At 37.1% G+C, this 19,353-nt stretch overlaps 2 protein-coding genes across 2 annotated transcripts in view; one reads left to right on the top strand and one right to left on the bottom strand.

Annotated features, from left to right (window-relative positions):
* Positions 1-19,353, bottom strand: part of LOC126203408 (probable ribosome production factor 1) — a 118,736-nt gene that overhangs the window by 69,236 nt on the left and 30,147 nt on the right. The gene's annotated exons all lie outside the window — the stretch shown is intronic.
* LOC126204132 (uncharacterized) lies at positions 7,720-10,538 on the top strand. Its single transcript, XM_049938545.1, has 2 exons — positions 7,720-7,982; positions 8,815-10,538. The coding sequence occupies exons 1-2, from the start codon at positions 7,838-7,840 to the stop codon at positions 10,536-10,538; spliced, it is 1,869 nt and encodes a 622-aa protein (XP_049794502.1). The 5' UTR covers positions 7,720-7,837.

Here is a 19,353-nt window from a genome sequence, read left to right as displayed (position 1 = left end):
TGGACACACTCATGTGAAAGTGCTTTGGAAGGGCTTTTCAAAGCAGTTGTCGCTGATACTAACTGCACTTTCGGGAGGTCGTTTATTAACTACTAATTTCTTCATGAAAACTAGCGTTCTATGGGTTGGAGCTTGGAATGTCAAATTGGCAGGTAGGTTAGAAAATTTAAAAAGGGAAATGGTCAGGTTAAAGCTAGATATAGTGGAATTGGTGAGGTTCCGTAGCAGCGGGAAACAAGACTTCTGGTCAGGTGAACACAGCATTATAAATAGAAAATCAAGCAGGGGTAATGCAGGAGTAGGTTTAATAATGAATAAAAAACAGGAGCACAGATAAGCTACTACGAATAGCATAGTGAACGCATTATTGTAGCCAAGGTAGACATGAAGCCCAGGCCTACCACAGTATTACAAGTTTATATGCCAACTAGCTCCACAGATGACGAAGAGATTGAAGAAATGTATGTTGTTAAAAAAATTATTCACATAGTGAAGGGAGCTGAAAATTTTATAGTCATGGGGGACTGGAATTTGATAGTAGGAAAATAAAGAGAAAGAAAAGTAGTAGGTAAATATGGAATGGGGGTAAGGAATGAGAGAGGAAGCTGCCCGGTAGAATTATGCATGGAGCATAGTTTAATCATAGCTAACAATTGGTTTAAGAACCATGAAAGAAGGTTGTATATGTGGGAGAGGCGTCAAGACACTGGAAGATTTCAGATATGTTATACAGTGGTAAGACAGAGATTTAGGAGTCAGGTTTTACATTGTAAGACATTTACAGGGACAAATGTGGACTCTGACGACAACTTCTTGGTCATGGACTGTAGATTAAAACTGAAGAAACTGCAAAAAGGTGGGAATGTAAGGAGGTGGGACCTGGATAAACTGAAACAACCTGAGGTTGTAGAGAGTTTCCGAGAAAGCATTAGGGAACAATTGACAAGAGTGGGTGAAAGAAATATGGTAGAAGAAGAATGGGTGGGTTTGAGAGATGAAATAGTGAAGGCAGCAGAGGATCAAGTAGGTAAAAAAAACAAGGGCTAGTAGAAATCCTTGGGTAACAGAAAAAATACTGAATTTAATTGATGAAAGGAGAAAATATAAAAATGCGGTAAATGAAGCAGGAATACAAACGTCTCAAAAATGAGATTGACAGGAAGTGTAAAATGGCTACGCATAGATGGCTAGAGGACAAATGTAAGGATGTAGAGGCTTATATCACCAGGGATAAGACAGATACTGCCTACAGGAAAATTAGAGAGACCTTTGGATAAAAGAGAACGACCTGTATGATTATCAAGTGCTCAGATAGAAAACCAGAGCTAAGCAAAGAAGGGAAAGCAGAAAGGTGGAAGGGGCATATATTGGGTCTATACTAGGGTGATGTGCTTGTGGGCAATATTATGGAAATGGAAGAGGATATAGATGAAAATGAAAGGGAGATATGATACTGCATGAAGAATTTGACACAGCAGTGAAAGGCCCCAGAAGTAGACAACATTCCATTAGGACTACTGGTAGCCTAGGAAGAGCCAGCCAGGACAAAACTCTACCATCTGGTGAGCAAGATGTATGAGACAGACGAAATACCCTCAGATTTCACGAAGAATATAGTAATTCCAATCCCAAAGAAAGCAGGTGTTGACACGTGTGACAATTACTGAACTAACAGTTTAATAAGTCATGGCTCTAAAATACTCACACGAAATATTTACAGATGAATGGAAAAACTGGAAGAACCCAGCCTTGGGGGAGATTTTGGATTCCGTAGAAATGAAGGAACACATGAGGCAATACTGAGCCTACGACTTATCTTAGAAGTTAGATTAAGGAAAGGTAAACTATGTTTCTAGCATTGGTAGACTTAGAGAAAGCATTTGACAATGTTGACTGGAATACTCTCTTTCAAATTCTGAAGGTGGCAGGGGTAAAATACAGGGAGCAAAAGGCTATTTACAATTTGTACAGAAACCAGATGGTAGTTATAAGAGTCGAGGGACATGAAAGGGAAGCAGTGGTTGGGAAGGGAGTGAGACAGGGTTGTAGCCTCTCCCCAATGTTACTAAATCTGTATATTGAGCAAGCAGTAAAGGAAACAAAAGGAAAATTCGGAGTAGGTATTAAAATCAATGGAGAAGAAATAAAAACTTTGACATATGCCGATGACATTATAATTCTATCAGAGACAGCAAAGGACTTGGAAGAGCTATTGAACTGAATGGACAGTGTCTTGAATGGAGGATATAAGATGAACATCTACAATAGCAAAATGAGGATAATGGAATGTAGTCTAATTAAATCAGGTGATGCTGAGGGAATTGGATTAGGAAATAGACACTTAAAGTAGTAGATGAGTTTTGCTATTTGGGGAGCAAAATAAATGATGATGGTTGAAGTAGATAGAATATAAAATGTAGACTGGCTATAGCAAGGAAAACGTTTCTGAAGAAGAGAAATTTGTTAACATTAAGTATAGGTTTAAGTGTCATGAAGTCTTTCCTGAAAGTATTTGTATGGAGTGCAGTCATGTATGGATGTGAAACATGGACGATAAATAGTTTAGACAAGATGAGAATACAAAGTTTCAAAAAGTGGTGCTACAGAAGAATGCTGAAGATTAGTTGCATAGATCATGTAACTAATCAGGAGGTACTGAATAGAATTGGGGGAAAGAGGAATTTGTGGCACAACTTGACTGGAAGAATGGATTGGTTTGTAGAACATGTTCTGAGGCATCAAGGGATCACCAATTTCGTATTGGAGGACAGCGTGGAGGGTAAAAATCATAGAGAGAGGCCAAGGCATGAATACACTGAGCAGATTCAGAAGGATGTAGGTTGCTGTAGTTACTTGGAGATGAAGAAGTTTGCACAGGATAGAGTATGAGGAAGAGCTGCATCAAACCAGTCTCTGGACTGAAGACCACAACAACAATTTCTTCAATGGATTGGATACAAAATTTCTTACATTTGTCTGGGGTTATGGCAATATCATCTTTTTGGTTAGGGTAGACAATAGAGTTAATTTCACTTCCGACTTCTTTGCATTTTTTTCTGTTATTATTTTATTTATTTTTTTATTTTTTTACTTTTCAATGTTTAGTATATCATGTAGTTTCTTTGCTTCATTGATTGCCTGCTTATACTTACACTTAGCTCTACCATACAATTCTTTATACACTTCTGATTTACCAGTTTAGTACAGTCCAGAATATAGCATAACAGTAACATGGTTATAGAAAATCCATGGATAAACATTGAGAAACTTTCTATTCATCTCTAAGCTACTGCAAAAATATTGCATGCTGTAAGAAAAGCAAAAATATAATGAGAAAGAAATGGATCACACCAGTCATTCCATGGGGAGGAGGGGACCTGAAACATCCATCTGAGAGGCACAAAAAATATTAAAAATCAAACCAGTAACGAAGACTGCACGAACAGAGAGAGAGAGAGAGAGAGATTACCACTAAAGGAAATAAAGACAATGTTCTTCAAGAAATCAATTACCCACTTAATATGGCAAAGACTGTCTGGGCTTTGATTAGCACAGACAGAATTGAAATACGTGCCAATAATAATGAAAATATAATACCCAAAAAAAAGAAGGAAATGAATTTTTGGACCCACATTTCATCGATTCCATTTTCTATGAACACAATTGTAACTGTGGTAGACAATCTCATATGACAAAATCTCACAAAACAAAACAAAAAGAATAATATATTTCTTTAAGCATTGTAAATGTAACAGAGTGTTTATTTCTGTTTCTCACAAGTGATCTGTAAATATAAAAAATAATCTGCAAAATGAAAATAAAGAAAAAAATGCTATAGGGCCCGATGGCATATGTAGAAGAGCAGTTAATTATTGTTCAGAGTTTCCAGTCGAGCCACTGACGTTTCTCATAAACAAGTGTAGGGAAGAATCCCTGAGCCTCAAAGCCAACACAGTATTGGGTCAACTGCTTTTCATTCTCTATATAAACGATATGAGTACAATAAAGGGTACAAATGTCATTATATATGCTGATGACATGGGTCAATGGAGGTGGCCAATCCCACCCGTCAGCTGTGGCCCATGACGTAAAGGTGTTGTGGTGTGTGATGTATTATGGTGCAGAGTTTAGTTTATGAGTGTGTTTTGTTTGTAGATGCTGTCTTGTTGCGGTTGGTGGTGTGTGTATGGTCCGCATGTCATGTGGTGTACACTGGGTTCATTTGGGACTCGGTGCTAGAAGTGTGCTTTTATCTGTCGTGACTTCTATAGAAGAACGAAAATTGATTTCAGTGAGTTAAGAATTAAGTTTCTGTTGTGTTTATGATTATTTGTGGCTTCTATTGTTAGGTATGGATATGACTTCTAGGTTTAATAGTGTGCGTCTGCGGCCTAAAATGGGGGACGACATATTGCCCTTTATTAAGATTCTGCAACTTTTTGGGCTTGTGGTGGAGATAGTGAAATGTGGCGTACGCAAGCTGAATATGTGATTATCCAGAGTTCTGGCTTCTCAGACCAGGGACTGTTGGTGGGTTTTTGTTTTTTGGGGGAGGGTGAAGGTTGGGTGAGGAGCATTGGTAGGTTGTAGGTGGGTTGGGAGTTGATTTTTTTTTTTTTTTTTTTTTTTTTTTTTTTTTTTTTTTTTTTTTTTTTGAGAGAGAGAGAGAGAGAGAGAGAGAGAGAGAGAGAGAGAGAGAGAGAGAGAGAGAGAGATTGGGGTGGCTGACCTAGTGTGTAGTGCCGGAACTTTTGTGGGGTAAATAGTCATTGTTTTGGGTCTATTGTTCACGTGTTATGATGTTTGGTGGAGTTTTTATATGTTCTTCGGTTGGTGTTATTTACTGCATGTGTTGGTAGTTGATGTTTTGGTATTGGCACTCGTGGTTGATTTATGTATCTTAGGGGAAGAACTCAATTCCAATTTTTTGGTATCGTCTGTTGTATTTGAGCCATATAGATCATGGGAAGTGTCTGATTCCAATTTATCATCATAGCTATGTGAGTTTTGCTATTGTGAGCTGCTGTTGACTTATATAGGTCAAGGGAAGTGTCCGATTCCAATGTGTCGTCATAGCTGTTTTGGTATCGTAAGCTGCTGTTGACCTATATAGGTCAAGGAAAGTGTGCGATTCCCGTTGTTTCATGTGTTGGTTTTGTGGTATTAATAGTTGCGGTGTGATTATAATTTTTGGAGTAGTTGGTTTTTATTTTGTGGTATCGACAATTGCAAAAACAGACATAATGTCTTATGGGATAACAGCAATCAGTGATAAAAAAGTCAGTAATAAAAAAAAAATTGCAATCAAGACGGATTTTAAGTAACATCGACAATTGCGGTTGAGCTATGTAGGTGAAGGGAAGCAACCGATGCCTGTCGATATTGTGAGTGTACCGGAATTTGTGATTTTGTGGTGTTTTTATGTAGTTGTTTTGTGTGGTTTGGGATCGTGGTGTGTGCCTGTATGTGTTTATATTTAGTTTGTTCCCACCCATAAACCCTCAATTTCCCGCACTGGTCTCGTTAGTTTGATTATATTTTTGGAGATAGATGTGTTTGTTGGTTTTATATCTATTTTTGTGTTTATGTAATGACGTTATAGGCGCTATATTGGAGATATTGAGAATGGCCGTTTCCACCATATTAGTGAGAGTCAAAGCAGACGAGTGGAATCGGACGCTTCTGTAATCCAGATAATACATATTTTGTAGCTAGTGATAGCACTTACAATGACATGGAGAAAAAACTTACTCTGAACATAGAAAATGCAAACCAGTATTTCAGTAGTAAGTTTGTTCATAATTGGTGCACACACAATGTACTTGCAGTCCCAATTCAGCAGAAATATCCATACTGAAAATATCAGCCTGAAATATGGGAACACAGACATACAACAGACAAGTAGTTATATTTAAGTATTTGGGTGTGGTGATAAAACTGGGAAAATTATGTTGATAATGTGTATCCAAAAATATGTACGAGTCTTATCAGTCCTGTAACGTAAAACTCTGTTTTTCTTGCTTGTTTCAAGCTGTCATACCTGGCATCATGCAAGATGATCTAAGGAGATATAAACGTAAACGTTATTCTTGTTGGTTTATCAAACATCGTATTTGTTTGTGTTACATGTGCCTGGGGTTCATCTATTAATAACGCAGTAATCTCGCATATACAATCTGTGTTCGGAAATTATATGACAAACTGTCACGTAAAACAATAATACCGTTCTCTATCAATACAACCAACGTAATACGGCTTGGTTTTTTTAAAATGTGAAGTTGTGTGAGATCTTTAATGTTAATGTTACTCAATTACAGATATTGGAGTTATGTTTCGTACAAATACACTATAAGACATTGTAATATATTCGATCTCTTTTATTAAGGGATACAGTAAGACTGGAATTATACTGTTACTAGAAACCTCGTTACTTCGTTTCGGAAAACCACTTGGCAAGTGTTCTGTTTTTAAGATCACTGAAGGTGGCAGTACGAGAATATGAATATAACGCCAGCACTGCATTAATTTAATCATTTGTAGAATGTGCAACTACAATTTATCTATCAGTAATCACTCAATAATACTAGCTTCCTCATGCACAAATGAAAGACCGAATTAAAAATGGCACTGTTTGGAGAGATCTTTAATACGGTGGATCATTACTTTCGTAATACGCAAAATTGCAGGCTTCAATACGGAAATACAGAATACGTCAACAACTTCGGAAACCTTGAAATTAAGATGGCGGCTGTTATTTACTTGCGTCTCGACAACAGTCTTGCGACCCGCTGGTCGCAATGCTGCGCTTCCGATTCGCTACTGTATATGACGTCATGAATTTAACTGTCAGCCAATCAGCATCGCGACCAGCGGGTCGCGAGACGCAGGTCTGTGACTTGCGTCTCGCGACCCGCTGGTCGCGATGCTGATTGGCTGACAGTTAAATTCATGACGTCATATACAGTAGCCAATCAGAAGCATAGGTGACATCTGAGCGAATGCAACATCTTTGCTACACACATTCTCGTATTCACAGTTGATGAGCGAATATCCTTGCACCTTGTGAGATTGAGTTATTTCGTTGGAATGGCTGGTTCTGTTGCTTGTTATGTATGTGATAGAGAATATTCAGCAAGGAAGCATTTGAATGCTCATTTGAGAAATGTGCATAAAATTCAGCCAGGTGAAGAAGGTACGATAAAGTGCTCAAAAAGTGACTGTAGCTTTAAATGCAATTTCTTGGCTAAGTTGCGCCTACATGTGGAGCAGGAGCACATGGTTGAGATGGTAAAAGAAATTAGTGAATTTCAAACGAAGGACGGTAAGTAAAGTGTACACTGCCTACTTAAATTAATATCGTCCATTATTATTACATACTTGCCTGACCCGTGGCCATTAGATCTTGTTTTTGTTGGTCAGTAGAACACGTGCTTATTTGAAAGCGTGAAAAGACTGATTTCACATTAACTGTAAACTTACTGTCTGCTACATTAAGTATAAGTTAAATTATTGCAAATTTAAATGATTAAAATCACACCAGTAACTCGTGAGGGTATCTTAACAGTGCACGTTTTTTTTTTTTTTTTTTTACTCCTGCTGTGTACTTTGCACTTATTGAATCTGAATGCAATTGTCTTTCATCGATGCTTTTGTTTTAGACTTTATGAAGTGGAAGTCTGAGGAGGAGAGAAAAACAAAAAGTACTTTTGTCTCTAGTTATGGCACTAAGCGTTTAAAGGATGGCACTGCAAAAACCACCTTTGTATGCCACAGAAGTGGCACATTTTCTTCGAAGTCAGGTGGCAAAAGGTTGTGTAAGTCCCAGGGCACTTGCAAGATGGGAAACCATTGCGTTGCTGCCATAGAGCTTCACGAAGAAGAAAGTGGAATCTGTAGTGTCATTTACTACAGAACACATTTCGGCCACGACCAGAACATTGCTTTTCTGCATCTCAGTGGTTCTGATAGAGAAGCCATCGCTGGTGAGTATTACCTTAATTGGAGAATTTTGCTGGCCTTTCAGTGATCCCCAAGTAAATATGATGTGAAAGTTTCAGAATCCATTGTCAGGCTTGCTGGTAGTTATATGTAGTTGACTATTATTTTTGCAGTGAAGGAGCATTGTTTTTTTACTGCTGAGAAATTAATATTGTTATGGATATGTGATCTGGAGTAAAAGGTGTGAATATATCGATTGGCAGTTCATATGAATACAATTTGTGATGTTAGCTTGAAAGCAGTTGTAAAAGACCAGTTGTTGTGATCCATATTGACCACAATATTGGTGACTGTAATGCCATGTACTTAGGTGTGTGTGAGAGCAGGTGTAATGCATTACAGTAATACAAGTGTGGAAATAAGTTCTGAAATACTTGTTTCCCTGTGTTATTGCTTGCATCATAGTAGTCTATTTAAGAATAGATCATTAATGCATCTAATAGACTAAAGGCAGTACATTTATTGTTTCTTGTCCAACATGTTAAACATGTACTTCTAGACCTCGTAACCATTTGAAAATAGCCTTGGTAGCTGAAATTGGGAAATATCACATTGCAACAGGTGCTTTAATCAGGCCTGTTTATTCTCCCATCCCCAGTGTTTTAATAGTATCTTCAGTACTGTTGGAAGGGTACACTGAATATCCTGTTAAGCCATTTATTAAACTATCTAGTTTATAAGTACTTAGCAAGTGTTATATTGCTTGAATTTATTTTATTGGGGGTGGTTAACTACAGTGTCCTTTCTGAATAGTGTTTTCATATACACACTCAGAATTGGCCTCTTTGTAGTTGGAGTAATTTTAAAATGTTGCAGGTAAAATTGCTGAGGGGGTCACTTTCCAGAGAATTCTGGATGATGTGCGGGACTCAGTTCATTCCAGCGGAGTGGAGAGGCTGCATCTCCTGACTCGACATGACCTTCATAACATTAAGAGAGACTTCGCCATTGGTGATGATCAACAGCATAACGTTGATGAAGTCAGTGTTGGTATGTGGTTGGAGAAAATGAAAGACTGTGTTCTCCTCTATAAGAAAGAAGGCGAGGCCAGGGAAGATTTTGATAGGACTGACTCGGTGATAGTGTTAATGACTGACTACCAGAAGCAGTTATTACAGAGATTTGGACAAAATATTGTATGTGTAGACTCCACACATTGTACAAATGTTTACAAACTGTTGGTGACCACATTGTTAGTGGTAGACGATTTTGGTTCAGGTATGCCTGTAGCATTCTGTGTTTCAAATCGGGAGACTACTTCCATAATGACTCATTTCTTTAGTGCTGTGAAAGAGAGAGCTGGCATTATAAAAACGTCTGTATTCATGTCCGACGACACTAATACTTTCCGTAGTGCGTGGTCACGAGTCATGGGACCTGCAGAAAATAATCTACTGTGTGCTTGGCACATAGACCGCAGCTGGCGGAATAATTTGAAAAAAGTCCATGGCAGTGAAGAAAAGAAAGCGCTTGTGTACAAAGCTCTTCGTACATTGCTTGAAGAAGTGGACATAGACAATTTTAATGAGCTGCTGGAATCGTTCGTCGGGCAGCTTCAAGCAGATGAAGGTACAAGAGACTTTGGTGTATATTTCTCGTCAAATTACTTATTCCGGCCTCAGCAGTGGGCATACTGTCACCGTCGCAATCTGGGTATAAATACAAATATGCACCTTGAAGCAATGCATAGAGTTTTAAAATATTGTTATTTAGAGGGAAAAACAAACAATAGACTTGACAGACTACTTGTTGTGTTGATGAAATTGGTGCGTGACAAACTGTGTGCTCGAATGGTTAAATTGTATAAGGGTGGCCATTCATATAGAATAAATCTTATTGAGGCTCGTCATAAAGCTTCATGTAGTATTAAGGAGAATGACATTACAGTCAATACTGATGGTACAAAGTTTCATGTCAAATCCCAAACACATTGTGGTGTAACACATACTGTGATTTTAAATAACATTGAATGTAAATTGGAGTGCAAGTTGAAGTGCTCCAAATGTAATATATGTATACATGCTTTCAGTTGTTCTTGTGCGGACAGTTTAATTCATTTGAACATATGCAAGCACATTCATGCAGTGTCAATGACGTATGCATTACATTCAAGTGCCACATTTACACCAAGTGAAGCAACGGTGACAGAAGAGGCTTCTGCCATTTTGTGTTCACTGCAAACAAATACTGATGATCACGAGAACACATCTCTGGCCCGAGAACTAGTGTCCACATATCAAATTTTGATTAACCGTGTCAGTTCAGGTAAAGTGTCCACAGAAATCCTGAAGTCACTACAGAAGGATGCAGCTCATTCGCTGTCACTTTTTCAATCAGACTGCAGGGAAGCTTCACGACCCCCCAGCAACGAGAAGGTAAAAGTGCAACGAAGACATGGTAAATGTAACAAACAGCCAAAGGGCAGTGTGAAGAAACCAACTCTTGCTGAAAAAGAAAATATTGTTTCAGCACTGAGGCAGCCTGAAAGTGAAATATTAAATGTTCACGTAGATTCTGACCATAATTACTGTCGGTACTAAGTTTTAGCTGTGTATGTGCTTCTGTACATTCCATGGTTTGTAGGCCTACTGGGGAAACTCGCCATGTAAAACAAAGAGTAACGCATTGTGCTTGGTACCCCTGTTGGTGATGTGGAAACCCAAGTGATATTAATAAAGAAAATAAAAACGTTTGCAGTGTTCTTTTTCAATTGATACCTTTATCCTTTTATTTGCATGTGCAATTAAAACCTTTATTTGAAATACTACTTGATTACATTAAAATGAATTGCTGTGTAACTAGAGTAGAAAATTGACGTCTGCAGAGCTTGTGTGGCATGAATTTGAAGCTCCTTATCACATGATGTACTGAAGTCTGTTGTAACAATACATTGCATAAAAATTAAAAAGATATTTTTCACTTCTGAATCACATTTCAATTTGGTTCATTACTAAGAGTTAAACAGAATAAAATTCAGTGCACTTAAGCTAAGTATCTGATGCTCCCTTATATTTATTTAAAGGCTCGGAATGTAGCAACTTCCTGAAAATTTTTGTATGTGCATTCCTACAGTAATTGACCAGGGAAATTGGTGGTAAAGAATTTCACACAGTGTTCAGTCTGAAGAAACAAGGTGCAATTACTGAGCAGAGTGGTGCGGTTAGTATGATTTACAGAATACTGAGAATTGTAAAGACAAGTGGGACTATTTTCTTTACTACAATTAATCATTTCCTTTTCAGTGTCATTCCAAGCTGCTTTAGAATTATTTTTAGTTTGTAGTCTCATGTGCTTTACATGTAGCAATTATATTTTTAGATTTATATACCTTTACTTGTCTTCAGTACCTTTTGAGATTCATCTTTCAGAATAGGAGTTTTTATGTAGATTGATACTGTGCAATGCTTGGTTGGCAGAATTTACCAACCAGTAGATAGCAAAGAGGAAAACTTTAAACTATTTTGGTGTCATTCACCCAATTTTTATTGGTACAGAAGATGCTGTAACTGATTCTTTCTAGTCAGTACAGCAGTTGTTATAAGTTGGCCTTTAAGAGACTTTACATTAATGTAGAGAAAAATTTCATCATTACTGCATGAAGGTAATCCTATTTTCACGGATATTAATTGTGCACATTCTTTCACTGAATATTCTTTACAAGTTGTCAGTGGCTTTTGTTTTTTAATAGACAATAAATGTGTCTGAGCTGCAGTAACTGTACTTACAGTAAAGATGTTTCACCTGTTTTTTGTTCACACTTCACTGATGAGAACACCTCATTCCTGTTACTGCAGTTTTAGAACATTTTTCAGAGTGAAAGTGGAATTTGCTATGGTGGTCACTTTCTTCCTTTTTTTAGCTACACATATTTCTCAACATATGTTTCAAATGTAAGAATTTTACTTCAAAATGGACACTACGTTGCTAGGATATTGAGAGCAATAGAAGTAATAATTGATTCTGAGACACCAGAGATTGTGTGAAAGTGGACTGGAAGAAAATGTAATCAAGATGTACAACGTTCTTCTATTTGTAAGGTATGTGACCATTCAGACTTTCCATGGAAATGCTTTAATTGCTAAAAACTTCATGGGTTTTGAGTCATCAGATAATTGTGGCAAATTTACAATAAAGACAAATTATGAAAGCTAATACATAATAATTATGAGGCAAAAGTAACATCAGGAATGAAAATACATACTGGGTACAAGTACCTACAACATGCTTAGGCAGGTTCATATGAGTTAGCAATACAAGAAAAACACACCGTCTCGTACGCAATTGCTGGTAGGCAACATTTGGAACAGAAGATATAATCTGGGAGCTTCATGTCGGACTGAAGACAGCAGACTTGAGGATTGTATTGTTTTTAACTTGCACCAGATGGCATTGATGTCAAAGATTGAGACAAACCAAGACATAGCTTTTATAATACACAAAACAATGTAAATATTCCAGCCACATTTTTGGATACAAGAGACTTGCAATGTTTCAGTGGACAGGGACATAAGGGAGGCAGAGTTGCTATATATTTAAACAGAAAGGTAAAGGATACCACTTTGTGGACAGACAGGAACATACAGAAATTGTCTTGAAGCAGTGGCTATACAGAGAAAGGAAGAAGAGCTTAATACTAGGGCAGTACTGATCTCCAAGTTGTCAGGTAAGACATTTTCTCAAGTAACTGCATGTACTACTAGAAAAGGATACCAGAGAATTCCCTTAAATAATAGTAGTAGGTGATAGTATAAAAACACTGGAAGACAGTTCTCATTCAAGAGACTTATATGATCTAATCAGCCCAAATAGTCAAAGTTCTGCACATGTTCAAAATTGAAACCGTCTGCTAATAATCTATCCAAGTTATTATTTTCCTTCCTGGTGAAATTCATGTACTTAGACTTGATTTCATTTACAGAAAGGCCTCTAGGTCCTGTCGCTTCTTTCATCTCACATATTGTCCTCTCTAGTGATACCTTTCTTCTACTAATAATTGTTAGATCATTGGCATAAGCACATATCCGAGTCGACTTTGTGCCTATGTAACCAGATATCTGAAGCTTCCGCGTGGCTGCTTCAAGTCAGATTGAAAAGCATTGTAGAGAGTGCATCCCCTTGTCTGACACCTTTACTAATCCTAAACCAATTGGTCAGTTCTCCATCCACTCGCACTGCAGCCTTGGAACCAGCCAATATTGCTTGAATAAGTGAGACATACTTCGATGGTATACCATGTAGCAGCAAATCATTTAACATTTGTGCTCCATCTAGACTATCAAAGGCCTGCTTGAAGTCTACACAGAGGTTATGAAGCTCAATGTTATACTCATATGTATTTACCTAAACACAAATATCTGGTCTGTTGTTGATCTATTAGCCTGAAATCCATACTGATACTCCCCCAAAATATCTTTTGAATATGGTACTAACCTGTTGTAGATAATACTAGAGAAGATCTGATAGGTTACATTCAGCAAGGTAATTCCACGGTAATTTGAACAGCAGGTCTTGTCTCCCTTCTTATGTATTGGTTGGATTACACCTAAGGTCCATTCTTCGGGCATTCTTTTCAGATTCCATTTCAACTTAATAAGTTTGTGGATTCGCTTATGAAGACCAGTTCCCCCATTTTTAACAGTTCTGCAATTATTTCATTGGTTCCTGGTGCTTTATAATTTTTTAAACAATGCACTACCTTCCGTACTTCCTCTAATGTTGGTTCCTCTATTTCTGGATCTACGGTATAATAGAGTGGCTGCCCATTCCTGGTAGGATTGACCTCCAAAATTCCCTTGTATTATTCTCTCCATCTATCCAAAACATCTTGTTTATCTGTCAGCAAATTTCCCTCTTTGTCCTTACAAGCTGTTATTTTTGGTCTATGTTCTCGAGTTCCTTTTTTGTTGTATTTTCTGCTTTCATTCCTTTTGTACAGCTCTTCCATCTCTTCTCTCTTCATGGCTTCCCTTTTTCTCCTCCTGCATACCCTTGCTGCCTCTATTCTCTTTTCATTATATAATGCCTGATTTGACCTAGTATTCTGCTGAAAGCATTTCAGCCTTACTTCCTTTTTCTGTTCCACTGCCTGTCTACTGACATTGTTTTTCGTGGAAGCTATGGTTCGCATAGTTAAAAATGGACCGTTGGTTAAAAAGTGGTTCATTAAAACGAGAAAAGTCTACAGATGAAGAGGAAGATAATGCATCTGATGTTCAAGCAAGTAAGTGAGTGACTCTCGAACCGAAGTTGTCAGTGTCCATTGAACCTAAATTGTCGGCGTCCCTTGAACCTAACCCTTCCAAGATCATTGTTAAGCTTACTGGAAAAATTACAAAATATAACTCTGATTACTGGGAAATCGGTTTTACTTTCACTTGACCTCACCCTAAACCTCAATGTGTAATTTGCTATGAAAGCCTTTCGAATGAATGTATGAAACCAGCAAATCTCTGGTGCCATCTTGAAACAAAGCACGCAGAGTACAAAAGTAAGTCATTAGATTTTTTTCAAAAATAAATTAAGAGAGTTGAAAATATCTCGTAAAACAATTACCAAACACTGTGGTGCAAATATAAATGAAAATGCAACCCTTGCGTCTTACGAGGTGGTTCAGCTTGTTGCTAAATGTGGGAAAAACCACACAATTGCTGAGGAACTTATACTGCCATCAGCAATAATACTTTGCAAGAGAATGTTAGGTGATGCAGCTGCTAAGATAATAGGAACTGTCCCACTCTCAAATAATATTGTTCAAAGACAAATTACTGATATGGCAGTTAACGTGGAAGAAACATTGCTGGCTAGACTTTGTATGAGTGACATGTATGCTCTACATTTGTATGAAAGCACAGACATATTGAAAAAAGCCATAATGTTGGTTTTCGCATGATTCTTATGGGAGGGCCAAGTTTTTGAAGATTTTCTTTTTTCATGCGAACTACTGCATACAACAGCAGGCAATATTTTTACTGCATTAAATAATTATCTCAATGAACATGATGACACCTGGAAAAATGTGTAGGCTTGCTGACGGATGGAGCAAAGTCAATGGCTGGCAAAAAAACAGGACTTCTAGCTCATATCAAAGCAGTAGCCCCTGAGGTGAAATGGACTTACTGTTGTATCCATCGTGAAGGCTTAGTAGCCAAAAGATTGTCTGAACCTTTGCAAAAGATACTTAACGAAGTAGTTCAAATCATCAACTACATTAAAACTCGACATCTGCAATCCAAGGAAAAATGTAGACATGTTCAAAGTTGAGGATAAGATTAGTGCTATGGTCAAAAAGCATCAGATCTGGGCGTCAAGGATAGAAAACGAGTCACTAACTAACTTTTCTACTTTAAAACAATTCTTGGAGTCATCAGAGGAGAGTTTGCCTGACCAGATCAAGATCAATGTAGCCGAGCATCTACGCAGCCTAGCCACCATTTTTAGAGAGTATTTCCCTGAACCTGACCCTGACAACAGATAGATTCAAAATCCCTTCAGCTGTGAAGAAATAGACAAAATCTAAGGCCTCACTGAAGAAGAGCAAGATCAACTTGTGGATCTGTCCAGCTGTGGTATGATGATAAACATTTTCATTGGTGATAAAATTACAGACTTCTGGGCAACAGCACGCAAGGACTACAAGAAACTTGGAGATAAGGCAATGAAAAAGATCCTTCCATTTGCCACCACATATTGGTGTGAGCAAGCATTTTCTTCCATGTGGTTCATGAAAAACAAAATATAGGAATCGGCTCGACGTGCGTTCGGATTTCAGAGTGAAAGTTTCAAGTTTGGAACCTAATATTTCAGAAATAATGGACTCAGAGGTCAGATTGAACTCACCTCATTAAGAACTGAAAATTAAAACTAATTGTGTACTGATGGAGTACTCTGTTGTAACTGTATTTTTTCAAATAAATAATACCTTGTATGAAATTAGTGTTTTCTTATTTTTCACACATGTCGACTCAATGCAATCTCAAGTGTAGTACACTTGAAAGACCAATACACTCAGTTTAAATTTTTTCCTGTCATTTTCAGTTCATACTCAATTTTTTTAAGGACTTTGTTATGCTAAACACCCAGATTTGAAGGCAAAGATTTTGAGCAATAATCAAAAATTTAACAATAACGATGATGGCTAAATTGAAAAAGTTTTAAGCTCAATATTTTTTCAATAATGAATATGTCAATGTTTTTTCTAAGTACCAAAAATAGAAAACTTATAAAAAGACTCTTAATTTGGCTTTCTAGGTACTTGATACTGTGATATGACAAGGTACCAATCATGTTTGATGAGGGGGTCCTTGAGAAAATTTTGTTGGGAAGCCCTGCTCTACCCAATCAAAACCTCTGCTCAGGTCACAAAAACATAGCCGGAGCATAGTCCCAAGCCTCGAACACAACTAGGACAAATTTTACTTGTGAATTCATTGAGTCAGTTGTACATTTACCTTCCCTGAACCCAAACTGTTTATCATTGATTTGTCCAAATAAAGACTAACTTTTTTATACGTTATTGTTTAAAAATTTTAGAAAAGAAAGGAGTTATGGATATGAGCCTATAGCTAGTGGGACAGTTCTTTTCAACTTTTTTATATATGGGCACAACTCTAGAAATTTTTAGTTTCTCATTGAACTTATTTTCATCTAGAGATTTATTTACACAATAAGTTAAAGGATAAATTACACAGTCAATAGCATCTTTAAACAAATTACATGACAAATCATAGTAATCAACACTAGCTGAAGGTTTGAAATTTTTACATATTTTCAGGATCGTACTTGGACACACTCATGTGAAAGTGCTTTGGAAGGGCTTTTCAAAGCAGTTGTCGCTGATACTAACTGCACTTTCGGGAGGTCGTTTATTAACTACTAATTTCTTCATGAAAACTAGCGTTCTATGGGTTGGAGCTTGGAATGTCAAATTGGCAGGTAGGTTAGAAAATTTAAAAAGGGAAATGGTCAGGTTAAAGCTAGATATAGTGGAATTGGTGAGGTTCCGTAGCAGCGGGAAACAAGACTTCTGGTCAGGTGAACACAGCATTATAAATAGAAAATCAAGCAGGGGTAATGCAGGAGTAGGTTTAATAATGAATAAAAAACAGGAGCACAGATAAGCTACTACGAATAGCATAGTGAACGCATTATTGTAGCCAAGGTAGACATGAAGCCCAGGCCTACCACAGTATTACAAGTTTATATGCCAACTAGCTCCACAGATGACGAAGAGATTGAAGAAATGTATGTTGTTAAAAAAATTATTCACATAGTGAAGGGAGCTGAAAATTTTATAGTCATGGGGGACTGGAATTTGATAGTAGGAAAATAAAGAGAAAGAAAAGTAGTAGGTAAATATGGAATGGGGGTAAGGAATGAGAGAGGGTACATCCAAAGATTCTGATTTCGACACGCGCACGAATACAAACGTTTCCCCGGAGACTGGCTATGCGGTGGTAATTGACCTCTGTAGGCGGCCGTAGGTTTGGCCAAGCGTAGACATAAGCTTCGTTTGAGCAGTTGCTAGAGTGCGTCAGGAAACAAGCGTTACTGCGCATGCCCAGTTAATACAAACAGTCCTACAAGGGTAAAAAACATTTCAGAAAGTCTCATAGACAATATATTTTCAAATATAGAAAGCCCAGATACAAGAAGTTTTGAATATTGACCTAGGAATATCAGATCATAACGCACTTATTATTAAAGTGCTCACAGTTCCAATACATATAAAAACAGTTCATCATATGTATAAGAGAATTTTCTATCCCAAAAACTGCAACCAATTTGGTATAAAACAGATTAACCAATCTTGGGCAGAAGTATTGTCACAAACTGATACAGATGCTGCATACAATGTTTTCTCCTCTCTTTTCATGACAAATTTTGAAATGTACTTCCCAAAAAGATTAGTTAAAATCAACTCATCTAGACATAGACACACAAATGCTTGGATCACATCTGGCATTAAAAACTCTCCCAAGACTATGAAAAGACTAAACTCTGAAATGAAAACTAATACTGACCTTAATTTCAGAAAACATGTTAGTAACTACAAAAAGGTATATAGAAGGGTAACTAATCTAGCAAAAGTATTAAGTAACGATAGACTAATAAGGAAGTCAGACAATAAATCAAATACCACATGGGAAATTGTTAAAAGAGAAATAGGAAAAAGCTCTAAAGACCAGAATATTGTACTTAAATCTAGTGATAACATTGAAATAAAGAGGGAGGTCTTGCCAAATTACATTAACAACTACTTTCTAAGTGTACCTGATAAATTAATCAAGAGCTTTGCCAAAGAAGAGAAATCAACAGCTCCAAAAGTAAGAAGTCAATAGCGTGATAATAAGATCCACTAATAAATATGAAATACTGAAAGTAATTAACAGTATGAAACCCAAAATGTCTGCAGGACTGGACGAAGTGCCAGTGACAACAATAAAGAAAGTCACCACACAAATCTTGGAACCACTGGTACATATTGCCAATTTATCATTCAGTGAAGGTGTGTTCCCCCAAATGCTGAAAATTTCTAAGGTTAAAACAATTTTTAAAAATGTGGATATGCATAAGGTAGAAAACTGTAGACCTATATCCCTCCTTCCATCTTTATCAAAAAAATTTAAAAAAACTGATGAAAATTAGACTCATAAGCTACCTTGACAACTCCAATCTTCTAAATTGTAATCAACATGTTTTTCATATAGGTTACTGCATAGAAACAGCTATACAGGCCTATACGGAAGAAATTATTGGAAATTTAGATAATAAAAAATGTGTGGTATAAATCAACCTAGATCTTTCCAAGGCCATCGATACAGTAGATCATCAAATTCTCCTTGACAAACTGGAGCCAATAGGCATCAGTGGAATTGGGAGGAAATGGTTTGAATCCTATCTTCAAGATAGAACTCAGATTGTGGAACTCACCTCATCCCAGAATAAGCAAAAAATAAAGTAGGTTTCTGATGCTAAGAAAGTGGCAGTAGGTGTCCCTCAGGGTAGTGTTCTCGGCCCTCTATTATTCCTAATCTATATAAATGACATTGAAAGGCCCAACAGATCTTCGAAAATTACCTTATTTGCAGATGATACAAGCATAATTATAAGTGATGACAGCAAATCCTTATTCACTAGAGCTTTAAAGGTTCTGAAGAGTGTTCAACAGTGGTTTTACGTTAATAAGTTAACGTTCAATTAAAATAAAACAAATTACATACAGTATGGTAAAGTAAATGATCACCATTTATCATTGAGTGACCATGAAACAGCGAAAGTTTGGTCTACAAAATTTTTGTGCATGTACATTGATCAGCACTTGAGCTGGAAAGACCATGTCACACACATAACCAAAAA

This window comes from Schistocerca nitens, chromosome 9, assembly GCF_023898315.1.
Source record: "Schistocerca nitens isolate TAMUIC-IGC-003100 chromosome 9, iqSchNite1.1, whole genome shotgun sequence".
In the NCBI taxonomy this organism is placed as follows: Eukaryota; Metazoa; Arthropoda; class Insecta; order Orthoptera; family Acrididae; genus Schistocerca; species Schistocerca nitens.
This window is presented reverse-complemented; position numbering and strand designations above follow the sequence as displayed.